This window comes from Gracilinanus agilis, chromosome 5 (assembly GCF_016433145.1).
Source record: "Gracilinanus agilis isolate LMUSP501 chromosome 5, AgileGrace, whole genome shotgun sequence".
NCBI classification, from domain to species: domain Eukaryota; kingdom Metazoa; phylum Chordata; class Mammalia; order Didelphimorphia; family Didelphidae; genus Gracilinanus; species Gracilinanus agilis.
Genome location: NC_058134.1, coordinates 222,641,695 through 222,665,733, shown reverse-complemented (window position 1 = coordinate 222,665,733; position 24,039 = coordinate 222,641,695). Strand labels below are relative to the sequence as shown.

Genomic DNA, 24,039 nt, shown 5'->3' with positions numbered 1-24,039 from the left:
CTGGACAAGTCACTTAACTTCTGACTGCCTGACAAAAAGAGCCACAGAATCCATTGGAGAAGGAAATGACAAACCACTTTAGTGTCCTTTTAATGGTCCATGGGTCATGAAAAATTGGACTGAACAACAACAAAATTATATGATACCCTAAAAGTGTTTCTTTATGACCTGCAGATTAGAAATCATTGTATTAAGTCTCTTTACGTTCTGTAAGAATTCTCAAGGATTTTGGCTTAAGTGAAAAAAAAGGGGAGGTGGGTGGTCTGACAGGGGTTAGAGTTTGACCTGATTCTTCAGGGCCTTTTGCCTGGACCAACAAAATCCTATTACCCCACCCGTCCTCCACACAGAATATCAGTGAGAAATGTTAACAGTAATGGCTTATAATATTTAGCTTTGAGCTAACCAAATAAAAACAGCTGCAAACCTAAACTTGTAAAGCCTCATTTGAAACCTGGTAACACTAACACTAGGAAAAAAATGGTTTCACTTGTAATATGGATACTGTTAGGTTATAAACTCAGGTGTTAAGGAACTGTCGAAAAGCCACTAACTGCTTTGTTAAGTATTTCATTAGGATTATAATAATGATTTCAAAGATATCTTCCTTGTTTTGTCCCATAAGATATTTGAGATTTGCAAGTTTGTTTCAGCTCTGCTGGTGATATGGTATAAGGTCTTGTCATGCTTAAATCTGAGAGCTGTGAGATTCAGTATTAACTTCACAACAAATAGAATGGGAAAGTTTGCCAATCAGCTCACATTAAGCAAGTTCCTTCTACATTTAGTTAGCTGTATTAAAGCCATGTGAATTTAAAAAGTGTCCTTTAGTCCCAACGCTTGGTTTTTTTTTGTTTTTTTTTTTTGGTAGCCCCAAGCATTCTGATTCAGCCCTTTAACCCTTTCACCTGTCCTGTGACTTACTGTTCTGCCTAGAAAGACTGCTACTTTAAAGCTCCCCCAAATATCGGGAAATTCTAAAACACAATTACTGAGAAAATGTGATCCCTTCTCGTCTTACTAACACTCTTTTACCAAGTTTATAATAGCAAAAGAAGAGATGATTTGACGATTTGTGATTATGGAATTTATGAACTGTTTCCTGGGATGGTATATTTTGACATTACATCTTAAATCAATGTAGTTGTAACACACTCCAATCTGAGTGACTTAGTTAAGAGGTCAATATACAATTCTTATTCTCAACAATATGAGAGCAATAACTGAATCCAGCCCTAAGCTATGATTAATGAAACTTGCCACTTCAGGTTAAATCTCACGGGTCTGTAATTGGTATCATTCTGAGTCTGATTCCAGGTATGATCATTGGGAAATGTCATTGAGCCAATGACCTCTGATGCCAGCAGCCCAAAGGGAGTGCTGCTACAGGCAGATTTCTGTTTTAGGAGGGCAACTTTTGTTGTAGTAGGACTCTCCCGACTGATTCCTCTGTGTAATATTTCCTCCTGAACAAAATAATTTTCCCCCTTGGCTAATTCTAAGTATGGCTGTGATATTCTGTCAATACAACTGGCTGACTCTATGACTTTTGCCTGGAATTGACACAAAGCTGGGGGAGCATTTTCCCCTTACTATAGCTATGTCCGTCCTTTCCTTTTATGGCAAATTTCAATAATCATGGCAGGTGTTCAGTAGAAGATATGAACACAATGTCAAATTTTTATTTAACAGACTAATGTTGGATGGAACACATCTAAGTCACTATAATAAGATGCAAGTATATAAGATCTATGTGATTTAACCTGAAGTTATAGTCCTTCCCAAGTCCTGAACGATGAAATTAAGAAGTACTTAAGTTTGCCATCTGCTTACTAACAGATATTATATTATATTCAGGTATAAGGTTAAATTCTTGGAAAAAAAAACTTGTAATATAGACCATGCTTTGAAATGTAAGCAAATTAGGCAAGAAATCATCTTCAATATGTCGTCATGTTTAGAAAGGATTTCAGAATAGTGGTCCAAGTGTGCTTTTCTATTTTCCACTGAACATGGTTCATAACTGAACATGTTTTATTCTAGACAACTCAATTGATACAATCTAGAATTAATTCATCTATTTATGCATCCTTTTCCAGGTCTTTCATAACCACTGAAGTAAAATAAGCAACTCTTAAGCAAATTCATTTGTGTGGCCATTAGACTTAGGCATAGAAGTCATCTACTTACAAAGGGTGTTATTACCTATGTGCTCATGTATAGGATTAGATCCTTAGCAGCATCTCATCCTCCTAAGGGGGGAATGGGCAGCTGAAATGAATAGCCGGAGTAAAAAAATTTTTTTTGAGAAAGCAATAAGATCAGATGATTATACACATCAAATGTAAATTATTCTAATAGGCTACAAAGGTCTTGAGCATATTCTAATAAAAAGTTATGAAAATTAGATTTATAATTTTACATCTGCAGTTGTATTGTATTCCCTCTGCACAAATCCAACAGTTTAAAGAGATTTGTTAGGTTCCAGTTTCTCAGTTGTTATCTGAATTTCCTAAATATATCAACATAATAATTTGCTAACTTATATCACAGGGCAGTTATAGGGAATAAAACTAAAGGTTTTTTTCCCCTTCGTGGAGCTTGAATCCAAGGTGAAGAGTGAAATAAATTAATGCCAGCCTATAAAGGTTAAATGATAGAATCAATACCAATTTAGAAAGCACTTTTAACCTTAGCTTACATGTTTGCATTGGTAAACATAAAATCTTTAACCAGAAGAGTTTGTTCTACAAGTCAGATGCTCATAGATTCTTATGCTCCCTTTAGCCTATTGTTAACAGCGTCTGGTTTAAATAAAGATCAGAACACAGCAAAGAGAATGGAAAAACAGAAATTCTTTAGTCTATAGGCTCCTAATTTGATGTACTCCATATATCCCTATTGTTAATAAGATTAGAATCATAAAGTTTGAGCTAATTTTCATCATATGACCTAGTTACTGACAAAGCAAATTAAAGTGACTGTATTAAACTGTACTGAGATCTGTTTTGCAAAAGATTTTAACAGAAACCTCTGAAGATCTCTACAAGTGAACTGGAGAAACAAATCTGTTAGGAGAAGCTGCTCTGAGAACAGGCATATTCCAGAATGCCTAAGAGGAGAGGTGGCCAGATGACATTAGGAAATGTTTTAAAAAACTAGACAGCTGCATGAGATGACATCTGAGTCCCAAGATATGATGAACTGATGAAATGGACAATTGGAATGAGTTACTAAGAAAGAAACCGAATGGTCACCCTTTCTTCTCACTCCTTCGCCATGCAGCATTGTTTTTTGCTTCAATGGTTCCCGACAATCTGGCAATTTATCTGTCTGTCTCTCTCTCTCCCTCCCTCCACTGCCCCCCACTATTCCAATCCTAGTTAAAAACATTGATGCCTCATAATTATCAATCTCTGACAAAGTGTTTAGGGCCTCCAGGGCCTCTTTTGTATCCTGGTGAGTCAATTCTAAGAGGTGGATGCTATTTTATAATTGTCATATCAGCTAGTAATTCACTGAGGAGACTGTCTCTCAATGAATCAAAGGGAGGAATGAGGAATATTAGTAGTATATTGTATCCTATTCATCTGAAACCTATCCTTTCCCCCATTTTGTCACAGCCTACTTCTCAGTCTGACTCACCAGGCAATTCCTAGAGTAATGGGATCACTCCCTGCTCCCAAGCCATTGGCTCCTCCCAAGCTTGGGCTGGGCTCCTCCAAGTGGGACCTTTGCTTCTGTTTACCAGTGAACAGAGGAAAAAGCCTGGGCTGGGTTCCTTACCAGGGAGAGAGTCTCCTGTCCTTCTGCCTCCTTGTCAAAACCAGACCTGTATTTCACAAGGAAGGCAAAACTGATGGAATCCTATTTGGGACGGTTCTCATTTTCTGGCCAACATTACAATAGGCAGTTGATGCCCATCAAGCAATTAACACTCCTTAATAGCCAGAGAATGGCATGAGCACCCACACCTGAAGGCACTATCTTCCCTTTGGGAGAGGGGAGGTCCAGTACTGGCAGCCAATTGGAAGGAAGACGCACCCTGTGGACCTTCCCTCTGGGTCTCTGGGCATCAAGATAGGCCATCGGCCTAGTTTCTTGGTTCCTGCCAGCTCAACTAACAAAGTGATCATGCTCAGTCCCCTGGCTTTCTGCTGAGGTGCCAGCACAACCTGTTTCACTAATAGTATACATGTCACTGTTGATAAAATGCCATCTTGCTCTGGAGGAAACAAAGCCTCAGCATCATTTTTGCTCTTTATACATCTTATGGTCAGGTTAGAAAATTGCAGAGGTAACCCCTTTATCTGGAAGTATGAATGTACCCACATTTTTCTGTGAATTTCTCCTATAACTACTACTCAGGTCGTGCAGCATAGTGAAAGAAGAGGAAAAATCCTAGAATTGGACTCAAGAGGCTCAGGCTTGTCTCCTCCCCTCCTAATTTAGTTAATCCATGAATCAACTTAAAAATGTGAGGAATTCCCTGGTGGAACACAATTGGTTACAATGATAAAGATTCCAACCAGAGCTCTGTCTTCACATCTGAAAAAGGGGATGATACACATCCTGTAGGCCTCGGAATATTGTGGTGAGCAAAGAGCCACCCAAAGGGTGGCCCCAGATCTCCTCATACAACAGGCCTCTCACCTGGCTTTGCGCACAAACATCATCCAATTACATTCATTTTCGTCTGTTGTAATGATGCAGAACTCGAGGACCCCATTGTGGTACATCTGCCAACAGAAGGCAAAAGAAAGAAAGGTGAGATATGTGGTTATGGATAGGAAGGATAATCAATCAGTAACTAGGGCTGCTCAAGGACCCCCTGGAATGTTAGCAGCATCTTGCATGCAGGGCCATTCCTACACTGGGAATGCTAGGATGTAAACCCTAGTACTTACTGTCCAACTGATTTCCAATGGGGGCATGAAACCCATCCCCCCACCTCCAGCCTGGAAGCTTCATCAGGACACACTTGGCCCAGTGTCTGAAAGTAGTGGCAAACATCAGGCACAGACCTGGCTGCCTTGTCAGATCCTCTGATCTGGGCTCTCTGATCCTCCCATTACATAATCTCATGAATTACTATGAAGGAAGAGCCTCAACACCTACTTTCATTTGACCCCAGGTAAAACAACTGGCTGCAATGATTCCAACCAGAGCTACTAGAGTGCAAATATAGGCTGAACTTTTCCACCAAATCTGGATGGCATAAAAGTCCAGGGTGGCTGGTAATGTCCCGTAGGAGTGCAGGTATGGCTCCCGCCTGGCCTATCTCCCCAGCAGCAGCAGCTGCTTTCCCACTGACTTTCCCACATGACTTCCATCCCTGGAAGGCCCTGACCCAGACATCCCTGGTGCTGATGCTGCAAGCCAAGGGAGAGGAACCCTTCCTGTGAGCATGCTCCCAGTGACTGACTGCATCACTGTCATGAGACAGGGATTTTATTGCCAAGCCCATCAATTCTCCCCCCTTCCCTGCTTCCATGGGGCTTATAGAGAACTGAAAGAGACAGGTGATGGAAGGGATCTCCAAGAATCCTTCCTAAAGACTTCTCTTTTTCCCTTTATTCGGTTTCTGCCACCCACTTGTAAAGAGATGGTGCTGGGGCTGCTGTTCTCAGCAGCATAGGCAGCAATGTGGAATTCAGTGTCAGTGGACAAGTAAGGAAGTAGGAGTGGGATATCCCATAGCAGGGTTTGCAGTGGTGCCAGGGTCTATTCTGGGAATGCCATGAGAAAAGACAGGGAAGAAAAGAAATCAAGTGAGAGGGACTCAGTCTGCATCAGACTCCTCATACGTGAACTCTATTAAGACTTTGCATACATGGGCATTCATTCTGACTCCAAAACAAGGCCATGGTGGGGATTAATATTTATTAATATATGTTTTCTGCTGCCAACCAAAAAAGGGATCTTTTTTTTCAGGTGATTACCTAGATTCATGGACAACCTCTATTCGGATTAATAGAGTAACTGAAATAAAATATGCTCCACAGAGGAGCTTTCCAAAATTGTTTACTTTCCACATCTGTACACCTGAATTTTACTCTGCAATACTCACTTGGTTGCCAGAGCCTCAGTAGCAAAAAGAATACAAGAAACCATCTAACATTTAACATATTAAGAACTGTATAAATGTAGTTCTGGATAAATTCTCTTTTTCTTCCCACCTTTTATACTACTTTAACACTAATACTAATCAAATTTGTTTTTTTAAAAAAAACAAAGATTTTTAAAAAAATCTTAATTTTATGGATTATTTCTTATTTTTACCTTCTTTTTCTTGTATTTCCCTCTTCCCTTGCTATCCCTTATAACCAAAAAGAGAGGGATGAGGAAAAAAGGCAACTGAGCCTGACTTGTATATGCCATGCTCCATATATCCAGAGTCCCATCTCCCCCTCCCTTTTCCAGGAAGCTCTGGAAGGAGGTGCCAATAATCAAATTTTTAAAAGCAAGAGAAAACTCATGTGCACACACACCCACACCAACCTTCCAGATATGGTTTGCTGCCTTGTCTGTCCAATCTGCTACTTCCATTGAGTGACTCTGCTGGCCAATGAGGGGCCCAAAGCAAGTCCGCACAGGAATGGTTTCTCCAGTCCACACACCTATCAGATGCCGGGAAAATCAAACAATCCATGGTTTAAAGCAGTGGTTCCCAAACTTTTTAGGCCTACCGCCCCCTTTCCAGAAAAAATATTACTTAGCCCCCTGGAAATTATTTTTTTTTAATTTTAATAGCAATTAATAGGAAAGATAAATGCACCAGTGGCCATCACTGCCCTGCTAGATCGCTGCAGCACCCACCAGGGGGACGGTAGCACCCACTTTGGGAATCACTGGTTTAAAGCTTTCTCAAAAGCACGGGGAAAGAAAAGGGCAGGGAACGTGGACTGAGGCTCATGTGCAGGGAACTTCAGGTCCTCTTCTATCACATCTGACAAGGTGGCTAGGTCTTGTTAGTATCTCTCAACAAAGGGTGAACATCTGACCCCAAAATGAAGTGGATCTCCTAGGGGATTTGAGTAAGGGATAGCAGACATCCTCGACTCCTAGATTCTGGGAGTCCAGAAACCTGATTGCTCTTCAGAATACGATGGTCTAGAGTTAATGTTTAGAAAAAAGTAAGGATATCACGCTATAAATCAATTTTTAGTATAAAGTAAAGACGAGCTTCCAGCTCTTTGGGTGGATAATTCAGGTTTACCAGCTTTTTTCTAGAAAGTTTAGCAGATTTGGAGAGAACTTAAAAAGGAACTACAGATGCTTTCAGATTCCAAATCTATTTCTTATACTCCCTGATTCAAGTGAAACTGGAGTAAATATATTCTAACTGCCAGTTCCTTTTTCCTATGGTGCTCAAGATGCTGCTCAAAAACTCATTTAATCTACAAAATACTCCTTGTGATCAAGGATATTTATGGGGTCATTTCCATGTTGCTGCTAAGGATGCTAAGGCTAAAAGACAAACTTGTTCCTGACCTCCTGGTGGGGAATCCAGAATGCCCAGCCAGGATAGAGCTCTCTATTCCCAATTCATAAGATATTTCTCTGAGAAAGTGAGTTTTCCCATAACGACTTAAACCTGAGTTCCACCTAACAACTATCCCCACCATCCCTAATACCCATAGACATTCCTTCTAAATTTAGGTTTAGGTTTAAGTGAACAACTCATTTTTTGACCAGTTTCAGTAGAAGCTCCTTGATCTCCTTGCAGCTCACATCCTTACAACTAGTACAAGGAGGGAGGAAGCACACAAGTGGGATTCTGTGGTTTTTGGGTCTCTTACCCACATCTGCCCCCATGAGAGACTGACGGAGGATAAGCTGCTTTGGGAGAGACAGCCTAGCTCGACTCTCAATTGGGCTGTCTGGAACAAAAGTCACGGGCCCATGGTCAGGGCAATCTGAGGGGTAAGCTCGGTCACAAAGTGTGCACCCTGTGGATAGAGAACACAAGACAATTTAAACAAGGTCCCATTAGATCCAAAAACTAGGCTGGATTATTGTCTGCCTTTTTTTAAACAATACTTTCCTAAAACCTGAGCTCAGGACTAAAGTGAACCTTGTCAGGATTACAATATCAAGAATGACACTTATGTAACTGTAATATAGCCTTCTCTAGGTTCTGACAAGATCTTAATTTTCCTTCTAATTTAATGAACAAATTCCGTGTTCGGACCTGAGGTCAATAGTTCTCAATCTTTTTGGCTTAAGGATCCCTTTACACTCTTAAAAATTGAGGATCCCAAATTAATTTACTGAGTCAGTGCCATACCAATCAAACTTCCAAAGAATTATTTTATAAAGCTAGAAAAAATAACAACAAAAATCAACCAGAAGAACAAAAGATCAAGAATATCAAGAGAACTAGTGAAGGAAAGTGGCTTAGCAGTATCAGATCTCAAATTACAGTATAAGTGGTAATCATCAAAACGATCTGGTACAGGCTAAGAAATAGTGGTGGATCAGCATACTAGGTTAGATACACAACACACAGTAGTAAATGATCTTAGTAATCTAGTAAGATTCAAGCTTTGGGGAACACTTTTTTCTTTAAACCCTTATCTTCCATCTTGGAATCATTATTGTGTATTGGTTCCAAGGCAGAAGAGTGGTCAGGGCTGGGCAATGGGGGTTAAGGGACTTGCCCAGGGTCACACAGCTGGGATGTGTCTGAGACCAGATCTGAACCCAGGACCTCCCATCTCTAGGCCTGGCTCTCCATCTGCTGAGCCACTCATCTGCCCCCTGGGGAACACTTTTGACAAAAACTGCTGGGGAAACTGCAAAGCAGTTTGGTAGAAACTAGATATAGATCAAAATCTCACACAATTTTCTGACAAGATAAGGTCAAAATGGGTACCTGATTTAGCCATAAAGGCTAATACCGTTTTTTGTCAGATGAATAGATAAAGGAAGGAAATTATGACCCAACAAGAGATAAAGAACATTACTGGATATAAAACGGGTAATATTGATTACATTAAATCAGAAAGGTTTTGCACAAACAAAACCAATGCAATCAAGATTAGAAGGAAAGCAGGAAGGGGCAGCTAAGTAGCTCAGTGGATTACGAGCCATGCCTAGAGACAGGAGGTCCTGAGTTCAAATCAGGCCTTACACACGTAGATATGTCCTAGCCATTAACCCCTACAGCCTAGCCCTTACTGCTCTTCTACCTTGGAACCAATACACAATATTTATTCTAAGAAGGAAGGCAGGAAACTGAGGAAAATTTTTTTTAAAAGTTTCACCCATAAATGCTTCATTTCTCAGTTATATAGAAACTCTGTCAAATTTATAAGAATACAAGTCATTCCCCAATTGATCAATGTCCAAAAGATATGAACAGGCAAGTTTTCAGAAATCAAAGCTATTTATAGTTATATGAAAAAATGCTCTAAGTCACTATGGAAATGCAAATTAAAACAACTCTAATATATCTAAAACAACCACCTCACATCTATCAGATTGGTCAACATGACAGAAAAAGAAACAACAAAGGATGGGGAGGAGTGCTATGTGGAAAAAATGGGACATCAATGCACTATTGGAGGAGCAATGAATGGATCCAACCATTCTGAAGAGCAACTTGGAATTATTCTCAAAGGGCTATAAAATTGTGTATACTCTTTCACTCAGCTGATAGCATTACTAGGTCTATATTCCAAAGAGAGTAAAAAAAAATGAGGAAAAGATCCCATGTGTTTAAAAATATTTATAGAAACTCTATTTGAGGGAAAAGAATTAGAAAATTGAGGGGATGCTCAGCAATGGGGGAATGGTTCAACAAGTTACAGTTTATGGTTGTGATGGAATACTATTGTGATATAAGACAAATAGGATACTCTCAGAAAAACCTGCAAAGACATATGAACTGACACAAACAGAAGTGAGCAGAACCAGAAGAACATTGTACACAGTAATAGCAATATTGTATGATAATGAACTGTGAATGCCTTAGCTTTTTTTGGCAATGCAATGATTCAAGACAATTCCAAATGAAAAATGTTCTCCATCTCCAGAGAAAGAACTGATAGAGAGTTTGAATGTAGATCAAACCGTACATTTTTACTTTCTGTATTTTTCTTGGATTTTTTTGGGAGAGTTCCTGTTCTTTTTTTTTTTTTTAACATGGATAATAAAGAAATATGTCTTGTATGACTGGACATGTGTAATCTATATGAAAGTACTTGCCTTCTCAAAGAGGGAGGAATTTGAAACTGAAAATTTATTTTAAAAACTATAAAAACCAAATGTTAAAAATGGTTTTACATTTAACTGAGGAAAATTTAAATAAAATTATTCTTAATATACTAAAATAAATAAAAGATGATTAGATTCAGGGGACGGGGTAGAATTGAAGATCCCAAAGATTGCTTTTATTTTTAACATGGCTTATATCTAACCATAGTTACTATATTAGAGATCAAAACAGATACATTTTAAAATAATAATGATGATGATAATATACCCATTACATGTGAACTTAATATAGTTTGTCTTTTTAAACCTTTATCTTCCATCTTAGAATCAATACTGTGTATTGTTTTCAAGGCATAAGAGTGATAACGGCTAGGCAATGAGGGTTAAGTGACTTCCAGGGTCACCCCGCTAGGAAGTGTCTGAGGCCACATTTGGACCCAAGACCCCCTCCTTTAACATAGTTTTATAAAAATATTTTCCAAAAATAAAATAATTCAGTGGGCAGAGTGGTCTAGTTTTACATATTTCTGCAAATCTCTTTCATGTCTGGCTCAATAGAAGATGGTTAGATTCTCCTATCTGCTTCTGCATTCCATCTGTCATAACATGTTGTTCTGGATGAGGTATATGACAAAAATTTGACCTCACAGATAGGTAGCTGTACAAGGGAGGGGTATTTTAATAGGTAAATAACATCTTTGCAACATTATGAAAATAGTTTTGACCTTGGAATTTCAACGGCATCTTGGAGGGACTCCAAGACCACACTGAGAACTATAGCCTCAAGGGAGCATTTTATTGTTTTTATCAGGCAAATTTGACTCAAATGAGAAAATATTTTTCAAGTACCTAGCACAGTGCCCAGCACAGAGTAGACTCTATGGAAATGCTTATTCCTTTCCTTCTCCATTGTTAATCACATACCTGATTGCATTTATGAATTAGGATCACCTCATATCATTGACACCCTCCCCCTAATCCCATGAGTGACTCCCTACAGCTCATCTAGCCTGCCATTCAGGGCTCTCCACCAGCTGGCCCTACTTATTTCATACCATACTCCTCATTTATGTACTCAATGGTCCAGACAAAACAGCCTCCTTCAACACCCCCACTGTGGGTCTCCCCTCTCTTTTGCTCCCTATGGCCCACTCAGGCACCTCATGGGTTCACTCTCCTAATCCTGACTCTCCTTGGTTAACTTAAGGTTAAAACTCAGCACCTTGATGTTTCAGATAATAATCATAATCATAATCATAATAATAATGAGGAGGAGGAGGAGGAGGAAGAGGAAGAGGAAGAGGAAGAGGAAGAAGACGAAGAAGAAGGAAGAAGGAAGAAGGAAGAAGGAAGAAGGAAGAAGGAAGAAGGAAGAAGGAAGAAGAAGAAGAAGAAGAAGAAGAAGAAGAAGAAGAAGAAGAAGAAGAAGAAGAAGAAGAAGATGAAGAAGAAGAAGCAGCAGCAGCAGCAGCAGCAGCAGCATAGTGTTGTATGGTTTGCAAAGTATTACAGTCAGGCCCCAACTAACGTGAATACGGAAATCTCCTGAAGCGGGTGTGTGGGTTTGACTTCACACTTTCTGAAGCTATAATTATAAAAACACGATGACTGGTTCCAGTCCAATGGAAATATGAAGTGAGGATTCAAAAGATGTGGCCACTCTTGGGGATTTGTTATTGGCACTAATGAAGACCTGGTTTTGATAGAGCTCTTTAGAATAAAACATTATTCTACAAATGTTATCCTCACAACAAGGATAGGTAGGTGCTATTATCCTCATTTTACAGTAGAGAAAATTAAAGGCTGAGAGGCAAAGTGATTTGCCTCAGATCATAAAGCCTAAATGTCAAAGGCAGCATTTGAACTCAGGCCTTTCTGACTTCAAACTCAGATCTCTATCCAACTCATGGCACCACAGTGCACAAAGGGATGAGCCTGGACTCAGGAAGACCCAAGTCTTCAGACACTTCCTGTGAGACCCTGGGCAAAATTGCTTCACTGTTGCTGACCTTGGTATCCCCACCTGTAAAATGGGATAATTATACACCTACGTCTCAAGGTGGTTATGAAGAGTAAATAAGAAAATAATTGTAAAGTGCTTAGCACAGTCCTTGGCATCTAGTGGGCACTCTATAAATGCTTCTTCCCCTTTCTCCCATTCATTCCACCACCTGCTCCATGTGAGGGCAGGCAAGGCTTCCTCAGTTTTTCTTCATTTCCTGAATCGACTTATTTTTGCATTGCCAAGGAACATCCTTGCTTTACTGGAAGTTCTCTGCTTGCCACTTCTTTACATTCTAATTCAAGAGTTTCTCTCTTGAACTCTTGTGCTAGATTTGGAATCAGAGAATCCCAAGTTCAAATTCTACTTCCAACACTCACTAGGTGGGTGACCCTAGGCAAGTCACCTCACCTTTGCCTGCCTCAGTTGCCTCATTTATAGAATGTCTATTCAGAAAAGATCAGGCCTGATATAAATAGACAGATGACTTCTTTTCTTCTCCTAAATCAAGAATGAATTCATAGGTGCTATCATGAGCCTGAGCTTGTCTCTCAGGTTCCCCCCCAACACTGAGCAGACGCTAGACTGTCCCCAGCAGTTTGGGGCATCAGCACGCCTGCCTTCCTCGCCTTTCTCCTTCCCTTCTCTTAATCACATTGCTCGGGCTCCCTGGCTGCCTCCTGGAGGTTCCTAGGGGAGCGCCTGCTCTTCTCTGAGAGAGTCCATTAGCCTAAGTCTCTCCTCACTAAGGCTTTACAGTAGAACTCGGATATCTTTTCTCTTTTTGTGCAAAAAAGTGAGGTGACACAGGGACTGCGGGCCGAGAGGCGCTTCTGGCATCTGTGTAAAACGACCAGAACCGTCTTGGGTCTCTGCTTCTGTGTCAGAGGCAGAAGACATTCTTAGGAGAAAGGAAACGTCTGCAGTGAGCTCTGAGCATTCTGAGGGGGAAGGAGGGCTGCGACCCCCAAAGCTGAGGCATTCTGACTGCTAAGGACGCTCACCCCCACCCCCGCGGGCACACTCACAGATGGTAAACAAGGTCGCCATATTCTCCTTGTTGGAGTTGGAATCTTCCATCTGCAGGGGCGGCGGCACAAACGAGAGGTTGTCCGAAGCTACGTCGACGTGGCCAGAGCCCATAGCGACCTCCTGGGTGATGGAGGACACAGCCACGGGTTCGAGGCTGAGGCCCACTTCGTGCAAGGAGACAGACTCGAGGGAGGCAAGGCTGTGTGAGGTAGAGAGGGCCACGCTCACGGAGTTGGTGCTCATGGCCACAGTGTGCATGGAGTCGCCGAGGGTGCTGTCGGGCATCCCGCCAACCCGGCCGGCTATGTGATCGGTCTCCATGACCACGGGGAGCTCCAGGCCATTCCCGTGCAGAGGGAGCACCGCCCCGTGCCCCACGGCGTCTGCCGCCAGATTGCTGCCCACCGAGTCCACGGACAGAGGCTCGTGGCTTCGGGAACCATTGGGCATCTGCGAGTGCTCCCCTGCCACCCCCTCCATGGTCAGCTCTTCCGCAGCCATGCCGTCGGTGGAGATGGGGCTGGTCACCCTGGAGACGCTCTCCATGGTGATGGCGGTGTCCAGGGCCACCTCATGGGTGTCTCCAGAATGGAGGCTCTGGGCGCCGTGGCCGCTGACCGCACGGGAGTCCATGGGGACGATGCCCGGCTCCAGGCCCACATTGCCGCCGGGCTGATAGGGGTCTAACGCGGAAGGGTTGTTGGAGACGGCCAGCGCAGGGTTGTTGTCCACACTGATGGAGTTTGGGTGGATGTACTGCGGAGGAGGTCTGTCAGCCAAATAAGACAAGATGCCTGATGGAAGAGAGAGAGCGGATGAGGACCCGACCACGCACGCTCCCCACGCGGTACCTGGGCAGGGGCAGGCCCACAGCACTCACGGGCTCCGAGCCTTCCTCCCAGCAGCCGGAGGATGTTTTCCCATTTAATAAAAATAAGCGTGCTTTTCAAGGATTCATGTAAATAGAAATGGCAGCCTGTCTCTGTGGGGTCTTTTGCTGAGAAGTGAGAATTAAAGTAGACTAAAACTGCCCTAATCACCGCCGCTCTGGCTGGCCTCACGGTGTATTTTGCTAACCCTTTCCCTGCCATGCTGGGCTGTGATAAGGGACATCACTCTGAAGGGACAGAGCTTCCAGCTGGGGGCCTCCTACACACTAAATGCTTGATAAATGTTGGCTGACTGACCCATTGAAATAACAGAGGTTCAGAGAAAAGTATTTTTATACCCATGAGCAGCCAGGCCTCCTTCGGCCTCCCTGAACACAAGGTCCCCACAGCAGGCCAAATATTTAGCAAAAGACATTCCCAAATTATAAAACCAGCCCAAAACCGACACAAGAATGGCAGGGGGTAAGAGAGAGGCTCTGCACTCCTTGGCTCGGGGCTGCTCACCCAAACTGCTGTCAGAGACACAGGCCAAAGTACATGCCTGGCACCCAAGGGTGTGATGCTTTTTGCTGGGAAACCAGGGGTTCTTCACCACTGGAGTATCCTGGACTCCTTGCAGTCAGTCTGGTGAAGCCTACCCTCTTCTCAGAATCATGTTTTTAAATGCACAGAATAAAATTCACAGAATCATAAAGGAAATCAATTATACTGAAATACAGGGATCAAAATATTATTTAAAAACAAATTTATGGAGGGCAGGTCTCTGAGGCCTTCGTAGTAAAAAACTGAATAAAGTGAAAGTGTTAGAGATGATTAGATAAGCAAAATGGAGCCTTTCTGAAGACATAAAGATTCTCCCTGGAGGGGGGGAGGGGGCAGACTCACCAGGTAGAATATGCCTGAAGTAGCTGCTTTCCAGGTGCGGGTATGGTGGGGGCGGGAGAGGGTAGTTCCTCTCTGGTATCCCACACATCACTCCCCGATCTCCAATACCCATTGGGAGCATTAGAGACAAGGCAGAAGGCAGAGAGCTTAAGGAGGGCCCAAGGTTTGGAATTGCAACTGGCAGGCCTGGGGAAAAAAGGTGAGAAGTTTCCTTTAAAAGCTAATGAAAACAGGGGGCAGCTGGGTAGCTCATCGGATTAAGAGCCAGGCCTAGAGTTGGGCATCCTGGGTTCAAATTTGACCTCAGATACTTCCTAGCTGGGCAAGTCACTTAACCCCCATTGCCTAGCCCTTACCACTCTTCTTGACTTGGAACCAATACTTAGTAGATGATCATACAAGATATCTTTTTGGAAAATATTTGTTAAAATTCTCAGAGGTTGCTTTCCACACATAAAAATTCCATTTACCTGGAGAAGAAATAACAAAATGTACTTCCTCCTGCCTAAGAGAAAGGTGGGGACTCCTGGGGTAGAGCCCTGGATGCAAGATCAAACCAGGTCTTTATATGGATGTTGTGGCACCACCATTTTCTTTGTAGCTAAGATTTTATTTGGAGGGCAGGGGAAATGACTAGGATAGAGACCATAGGCATCAATAAAAGATATTCTCAAAACTAGATTTAGGGACTGGACCTGTAAATGCTGAGTGTATGGAGCTACCTCCTAAACCAGGTCAGCACCTTCTCTTCACTTCAGGCAGAGTCACTCTGAGCAGTGAGGGGGTGACATGACTTGCCCAGGATCCTTCAATCTACATGTGTCCTTGGGTGGGACTTATACCTAGGCCTTCCTGGCTTTGAGGTCATCAGGCAAAATATAAAATAAAATAAAATAAAATAAAATAAGAAGTAAATCTAAATTCTAGTTCTGCAATTAATGGTCTAACTACATTTTTTTGGTTTTTTAAAAAACCCTTACCTTTTCTGTCTTAGAATAAATACTAAGTATTGGTTCTAAGGCAGAAAAATAGTAATGACTAGGCAATAGGAGTTAAGTGACTTATTGAAGGTCACACAGCTAAGAAGTGCCTGAGGTTAGATTTAAACACAGATCTTTCTGTCTCCAGGCCTGACATTCTATCCATTGAGCCACCTAGCAGCTCCTAAGTTTTTTCTACTTTGACTGATTATACAATAACTAGTAAAAGTCAAAATGATCATGAGGATTTTTATGCTGCTTAAGCTCCCATAAACCAGTTATTCAAAGATAATTCAGATAACAAGTAAATGGTGAGTGTCCACATAATGTGATTAAAAATCTTAAAATTAAAACTTGATCCACCGAAGGGCCTTAGAGACTATATAGCCCAGCCCCTTCATTCCACAACAAGGGGAACCTAAGGCCCAGGAGGGGATGGGACTTGTCCAAGGTCACAGAGGTGAGCATGAGAAGCAGGATTTGACCTCAAGTCCTCTGACTCCAGCAATGGTGAATGTTTTTTCTCACTGGGCATAAAGACAGTGCCTTAGACACAGAGAGGCTTGTCCAGTCAAAGAATTCTGGAACAGAATCCTGACGCTGGAGGCTGCCCTGGAGCTTGTGTTGCTTAACATAGGCTTAAGAGAGGAGTCCCATCTCCAACCATGAGCATCCCGTGGAGGGGAGCATTGGAAAGCCTCAGAAGCAAGACTGTCTGTTCTGGCAGCTGAGATGTCAGGCAGCCCCTGGCTTGTTTCTGCGGCACAGCAGAAATGAAAAGGTGTTTTGCCTGATGTGAGCTGGATTCTGATAATTGTGGAGGAGGCTGATTTATAGCCAAGTCTTCAAGGAAGTGGAGAGATTTACACGTCACCCATACTCATGATCTCTTCTTGGGCAAGCACATCTGGGCACTATGGTCAGGAGGAAGGGGTGGAGAGAAGCTTCCCTCACCAGAAGATGCCAGGAGAAGCTGTTGAGAGCAAGGCTGTCATGGAAAGAAGGGAAGGGAATTCCTCTTTCCCACCCTCCTGACCACACCAATCCCAGGACTACAGTCAGACAGCTCTTGTCCTGGGCAGGAAAATCACTTCTCCTCCACTTCCTGGAAGTGTACTCCTGCTTCCTTGGCTATCAGAGCATAATGCCAGTGTTTGCCATCCAACCACCATGCCCCTTTGGGTTCAAGGAACCACCTAGAAACTGATGGAGAACAGAGTTCCGTGTCAGCACAATCTCCTCATCGGGCAGAGCTCCACCACTCACCTGGGGCAGGGATGGCATTGTGAGTAGGTGAGGCAGCCAGGCCAAGGTGACTTCCTGAGACTGGCAAGGCATTGCTTACAGAGGATGAAGCCAGCTGCTCCATCCCCACAGGACTCAGGTTCATCTCATTCATTCTAGGAAAGAGCGGCAAACAGTGGTCAGCTGAATCGCTGTTGGCCTCGGGAAGGATGCCCCAGAGCAAAGAGGGGTCCTTCAGTGTAGCACCTAACATGGCTCAATTGGAATCGGACATCGCTAAGCCCACAGGCTGCCGGCCCTGCATGACAAGGAGAAAAAAGTCATCCACAGCTTTTCACTTATGGTTTCCATACCTTTCTTTCTTTTTTAAACCCTCATGTTCTGTCTTAGAATAAACACTAAGTATCAGTTTCAAGACAGAAGAGTTTTAAGGACTAGACAACTGGAGTTATTTGATTTGCCCAGGTTGCTGGGCTAAGAAGAATCTGAGGTCATATTTGAACCCAGGATCTCCTGTCTCCAGCCTGGTTCTCTATCCTAGCAGCCCCATTTCCATGTCTTTCTGAAACTGGCTTCTCTGTTCAGCTAAACCATAAGTTTTACAGATGGGTTTAAGTAAAGATAAAACAACCAAACTGTCAAGTGCTTGTTTTCAAACCTGCCTGCAGGGCCTCCATCAGTGCTCTTCACTCACATCGGGGGAGGAACAGGAAATTGCGAGCCTTAACGTTGTCCAGCAGTGATCTGGCTATGCACAAGAATTGACTTTAAGATCTGTATTAGAGAGAGGCAGAGAAGCAGAGAGGAGATAGTGCTGAAATCCCATGGGATGGTCAGGAGAGAGTCCCTTCCCTTTTTTTTTGGGGGGGGGGGTTGTCCTCAACTTTTTCATCTATAAAATGTGAAGAGTGACAATAACACTGATGGGGTCTACCTTGTCAGGGCTGTCACAAGGCTCTAGAGAGAGAATGACAGTAAAGGACTTGCAGGCCCTAGCTGTCAGGTACTACTTATATCTCATCACCTCTATTAAAGAAAAAAACTTTCCTCTAACATAATGCTTCAAAAGATTTTTGGTCCATACGCCTACACCACTCTAGACAATCTAACCCATCCATTTCACACAATCAATTAAGAAAATATTTCCCTGTAATTAATGGTGGTGCTGCTGTGGATCAGGGAACACTAAAAGGTTACCACCAATGATATTACTTCTGACTAAAAACCGATCTCTAAAGGTAGCTAGGTGATTGGCCTGAAAATGGGAGGTCCTAGGTTTGAGACTGGCCTCGTTCACTTTCTACTATGACCTTGGGCAAGTCACAACCCCATTTGCCTAGCCCTTGAAGAGTTCTTACAAAGGAGGGGAAGGAGGAAGGAAAAAGAAACTAATTGCTAGCTAATATCTTGTATACATTAGCACCAGCAGAAATCAAGAGAAGCTCACTAGCATAAGAGATTCTCTGAGCCACTGGAAGTCACAATGATCCTGCCTCCTCTTCCAAGCACACACAAAACTTGGTGTCCCAGGTAAACCTAGGTAACCCCATATAAGATTTTGTTTTAGAAATCAACAGGCTAAAATTATCCAAACAAAACACCTCTTACAGAACATGAACTTTTCCCTTCTATACATCTCACAGTACTTGGAGCAGCCAAAGAAAGGAGTGATGTAATCATATTGTGGTAGGTAAACTATTTTAATATTCATAAGCCAATTAACTTCACAGCATTCCAAAGTCACAGACTTCACCTAGTCATAAATGTGTGCCCTTGGGGTTATCAAACTGGACATACCCTTTGACTCAGCAATACTACTACTAAGTCTGAATCCAAAGAGACCCTTATGTACAGAAATATTGAGAACAGCTCTTTTTGTGGTGGCAAAGAACTAGAAATTGAGGGGATGCCCATGACTTTGGGAATGGCTGAACAAGTCATGGTATATTATTGTGATATAATAAATTACAAGCAGGATGCTGTCAGAAAAACTTGGGAAGATTTATATGAACTAATGAAGAGTGAAGTGAGCAAAACCAGGACATCATATACTCTGAACAGCAATACTGGATGATGATCAACTGTGAAAAACTTGGCTACTCTTAGCAATACAATGATCTTGGGCAATTCCAAAGGACTTAAGATGAAAAAAGCTCTCTATCTCCAAAGAAAGAACTGAGGGAGTCTGAACACAGACTGAAGCACACTTTTTAATTCTTTGTTATTCTTGGGGGCAAGGGAGTTGCTCTATGTTTTCTTTTACAATTTAGTTTATATTTATATGGACATGCTCTGAAATGAAAATAGATAATCTATAACAAATTGCTTATCTTCTCAAGAAGCATGGTAGGAAGGAATAGAGAGAATTTGGGACTTGGAATTTTTTTAAGTGTAAAAAAATTTTGTTTACATTAATTGAGAAAAAATAAAACAAAATTTTTTTTTTAAAAAGTGTGCCCTTGGACCAGGCAATAAACTATAAAATCAGTGCAAACTCTATCCCTCTAACAGACAAGCTCGGATAACAAAATCCCAAGGCTTCATGAGACCCACACACCCATTACTCTTGTATGTCCTAAAACCTGAACGGGTCAATAATGAATCTGCTTTCTTCCTCCCACCTATCCCAAACATACAATTCCTAATGCTTTTGTCAAGATCCAGGCCTACTGCTGAGCTAGCCAGTCATCCACTCCCATCTCCATATTACTTCTGGCTCTTCCTCTGTCTCTTTAACACGGCATTCAAGGGCCTCTACCAGTGATGGGTCAGATGCCGCCCCCTGAAATATTCTATCTGGCCTCAAGACATCATTCCTAATCTGACGAGTACAATGAATAGGATATGATACAATGAAACTTCGAAAGAGTTGCCTTAGAAACAGACTGACAGATGAGCATTTCCTTTCTTTTGGCCCCCTCTGTAAAAAGTTTAACCATCACTGGCCTCTACCATCTGGGGCTCCCCTTTCTTTCCAATTTTCTCCCGTGCTACAACAACCATTCCCCACTTGTGAACTGTACACTGCAGTAAAACTGGAAACCCCTACTCTCTCACCCCCATTTTCCTCTGTCCCTTTCACACCATTCATTTCTAGCCTGTGACATGCCTTTCCCCATCCTAGCCCTGCATTCATTGGTCTGACTTCCAGTGAGAAGACTCTCTTTGCCAATGCCCGGTACCACATATATCCAGGAGGTGTCAGAGAAGGGACTTGAGCCCAAGTCTTTTTGACTGTAAGGCAGTCTCCTTTCATTTTATATTATTGTTATCCATGTAGGTTCCAGGAGCTCAGAGGCCACATGCTAGTCATCTTTTTAGAATCACCAAGAGGACAAATTGTGGTATCTGTTGGTGATGGAATACTATTGTGCTAAAAGGAATAATGAACTGGAGGAATTCCATGTGAACTGGAAAGACCTCCAGGAATTGATGCAGAGTGAAAGGAGCAGAGCCAGGAGAACCTCATACACAGAGATGGATACACTGTGGCACAATGTATGTAATGGACTTCTGTACTAGCAGCAATGCAGTGATATGGGACAATTCTGAGGGACTTAAGAGAAAGAATGCTAGCCACATTCAGAGGAAGAACTGTGGGAGCAGAAACACAGAAGAAAAACAACTGCTTGATCACATGGGTCAATGGAGACATAATTGGGGATGATGACTTTAAATGAACACTCTACTGCAAATGGTAATAATATAGAAATAGGTTTTGAACAATGTTATATGTAAAACCCAGTGGAATTGCTCATTGGCTCCGGGAGGGGGGAGGGGGAAGGGAGGAAGGTGGGGGAAAGAACATGAATCACGTAACCATAGAAAAATATTCTAAATGAATTAATTAAATAAATACAATAAATAAACGAATCACCAAGGGGCTTAGCACAGGACTCAGCTCATATGAGAGGCAGGTTAGAGTTCTTGGCACATAGTAGTTGCTATATAAATGCTATCATTATGATGCTGCATTGGTTGGACAGGTTCTATGCTACACTGTATCCCATGCTGGGATATAAAAATCTCTCCACCAAAAAAAAAAAAAAATATATATATATATATATATATAAAATAAGGTATGGAAAAGCCACCCTAATTTTAACTTCTGGAACTTTTGTTAAAGTAGACCATTCATAGTGTCAAGCTTTCTCTGGAGGATGTTACATCAACAACACTACAATAAAACCAATATGACTAATGCAATTAAGGCTCCTGAGGTAAATATGGCTGTGGCCTCTTTGTTAGGGTGATCATAGTTAAAGACCTCAGCAACAACTTCTGTCATGAAAACACACTCCTAAAGGAAGAGTGGACTACAGGGTAGCTGGCTGACTTTCAGGCAAAAATGGAAATAGTGCATGGACTCCCAGGCGCTCTCAGACCAGGGCTTAATGGGGAAGCAGGGATGGCTTAGCAGATGCTGTTTTGGATGACTTGCTAAAATGGGACAACTGTTCTCTGGCAGCTCAAACCAAGGGCAAGAATTTTATACACATAAATTTCCTCAGCGTCTTCATCTATGAAGCAAGGAATTCATCTCACATTCTCTATCTTACATGTGCCTTCCAGCTCTCCATTCTGTTCCAGTCCCAAACCTGTTCAATCGCTGCCCTAGGTAGATGTGACCATCACCATAACCTCAGATACTCTTTTTGTCTTCTTTACTCATCTTCAAATGAGCTCATCATTCCTTCCCCTTCCCACACATCCTGCCTCTGATCAAGCTAGAGAGGCTTGTTCTTAAACCTCTAGCCTTTCCTTTACAAACAAAATAGCAATTGCAAACTACCAACTTCATCACTCCCTACTTGGCAAAATTAAGGAGAGTTTTTAACAAATATATCTGTGAATAAATAATTTGCTGTCTTCCCTCAAGAGGGGCAATATAATTACTCGAGTCAGCCTTACAGTCAGAGAGACCCAGGTTCAAATCCCTTCTCTGACACCCATGGTTCAGGTGCCAATCTGCATTGGCAAAGAGTCTCACTGGGAATCAGACCAATGAATGCAGGTTTAGTCCAAAACAATCTTTCCCAATTTCCAAATTTACTTTATATCATAGGATCATAGGTCCACAGTGGGAAGGCTGCAGATGAGGAACCAAGGCAAAGAGTGGATCAGTAACTGATCCAGAGTAACCTGGCTGGTAGGTGACAGGCAAAACTTGAGCCTCCACTACTAACCCCATGCCCAGAACTCTTATCCACTGAACTGCAAAAAAGCAAATATAAGCAAGCAACCAAATTAAAATGTAATTGGCCAGACCTAGAGAAAGGAGGTCTTTCCTTCAATTCTGGCTTCAGATACTTCCTAGCTGTGTGACCCTGGGCAAGTCACTTAACCCCCACATTGCCTGGCCCTTACTGTTTTTCTGCCTTGGAACCCATACAGTCTTGATTCTAAAACAGAAAGGAAGGGTTTAACAAAATGTAATTGAAAAATTAACCCAATAAATAGATACAAAAAAGCCCAATGTTAATATGTGTTTTTCTTATGTGGGGCTGCTGCACTACTTCACCTAGCCTCCCTCAAAGACAACTCTGGTAAGACTCGGCAGGTATAAAAGCTGAAACTTGTAGGACCTAACCCTCTGAACTACGGTGAAAGCTTAGCACAACATCATGAAGTGTTCACACCACCACTTTCTTGACTGCTGCATGGTGAAGTGGAAAGTTATGCCATATGGTAACAACAAAAATTCAAGATGGAAACACCAAGATCTAAATTTAGCTGAAAAAGTGTGTGTGTGTGTGTGGGGGGGGTGATTAAAAGAATGAAAAATTATGCAATGGGGAGAATTTTAGGAAGAAATTAAAAAGGAGTGAAAACAATGCTCCATGGAATCAGAAGAAAAAGGTTAAAAGTATAAGTTAAATGCAACGGGGTTCAGGGAAAGGTACCCCATATTTCAACTTGCAGCTCTTAAAGGGGGCAGTGCAATCCGGAGGTTCCCAAGGCCTGACTCACCAGGTGTGCCGGAGTGACCTGGGCCAGGTTCCCCTTGTCCACCTCGGAAAGGTGGGAGCCAGCTAGGGTCGCAGTGTTGGGGTCGTCCAGAACCGGGAGAAGGGGCCCCAGGGAGGGAGCCCAGACAAAGGCTCAAGGGGTTGCCCGCGCCCGACCCTCTGCATCCTGGGGGGGAGGAAGAAATGCCCGCGGGGGGGCGGGGTCACAGCTCACCTGGGATGCATCGGCTCCAAGCCAGGTGTCAGCCCCAGGGTCGCGGGGAGGGTCAGCCCCCCGGGAGAGGGGCGCTTAGTCTTCCGGGGGTCTCCTATAGCGCATCCCGGGGCTCGGCGGGGGAGCCTGAGGCTGGATCCTGCGGGAGGGAGAAGGCAGCGCCTGAGCGACGCCGACCCCGCCCCCGCGACCCCCGGCCCTCCCCCTGCACACCCCTCTTTTTTTTTTTTTGAGCCTAACTTTGCACGCGCATCCTCCGGCCCCCGCCGGGGGAGGAGCCGCGAGGGCGCATGCGCAGCGAAGGCGCGCGCAGCCAATGCTCATCCTCACGCCCTCCCAGGGAACCCCGGGCCTCGGAGCCCGCCCTACCCATCGCGCACGCGCAGACGAGTGGCGTGGGAGGAGCGCCAGCGCCAGTTCCGCTTTGTTCCCCGGCCGCGGACCGCTGGTGGAAACCCCGCCCCCTCGTTACACCCGCTCACCCCGCCCCCTCGTTACACTCGCTCACTCCGCCCCCCGCCTGTGCGCACGCGTACCAGGTGTCGCCCATCCCCCATCCCCCAGCGACCGGGCACCTCCCCTCCCTCTGCCCGCGAGCGCG

The 24,039-nt window shown here is 43.2% G+C and overlaps 1 protein-coding gene across 1 annotated transcript in view; it reads right to left on the bottom strand.

Moving 5' to 3' along the window:
* Window positions 1-23,771, bottom strand: part of PRDM4 (PR/SET domain 4) — an 83,895-nt gene extending 60,124 nt beyond the window's left edge. Inside the window, exons 1-7 of the mRNA XM_044679133.1 lie at window positions 23,439-23,771; window positions 17,277-17,410; window positions 15,031-15,216; window positions 13,252-14,049; window positions 7,803-7,952; window positions 6,502-6,620; window positions 4,654-4,739 (exon numbers count right to left, since the gene is read on the bottom strand). Of these exons, the coding sequence (XP_044535068.1) occupies window positions 4,654-4,739; window positions 6,502-6,620; window positions 7,803-7,952; window positions 13,252-14,049; window positions 15,031-15,216; window positions 17,277-17,410; window positions 23,439-23,449 (1,484 nt within the window). The 5' untranslated portion in view covers window positions 23,450-23,771. The remainder of the gene's footprint in view (window positions 1-4,653; window positions 4,740-6,501; window positions 6,621-7,802; window positions 7,953-13,251; window positions 14,050-15,030; window positions 15,217-17,276; window positions 17,411-23,438) is intronic.
* Between the last annotated feature and the right edge of the window lie 268 nt (window positions 23,772-24,039).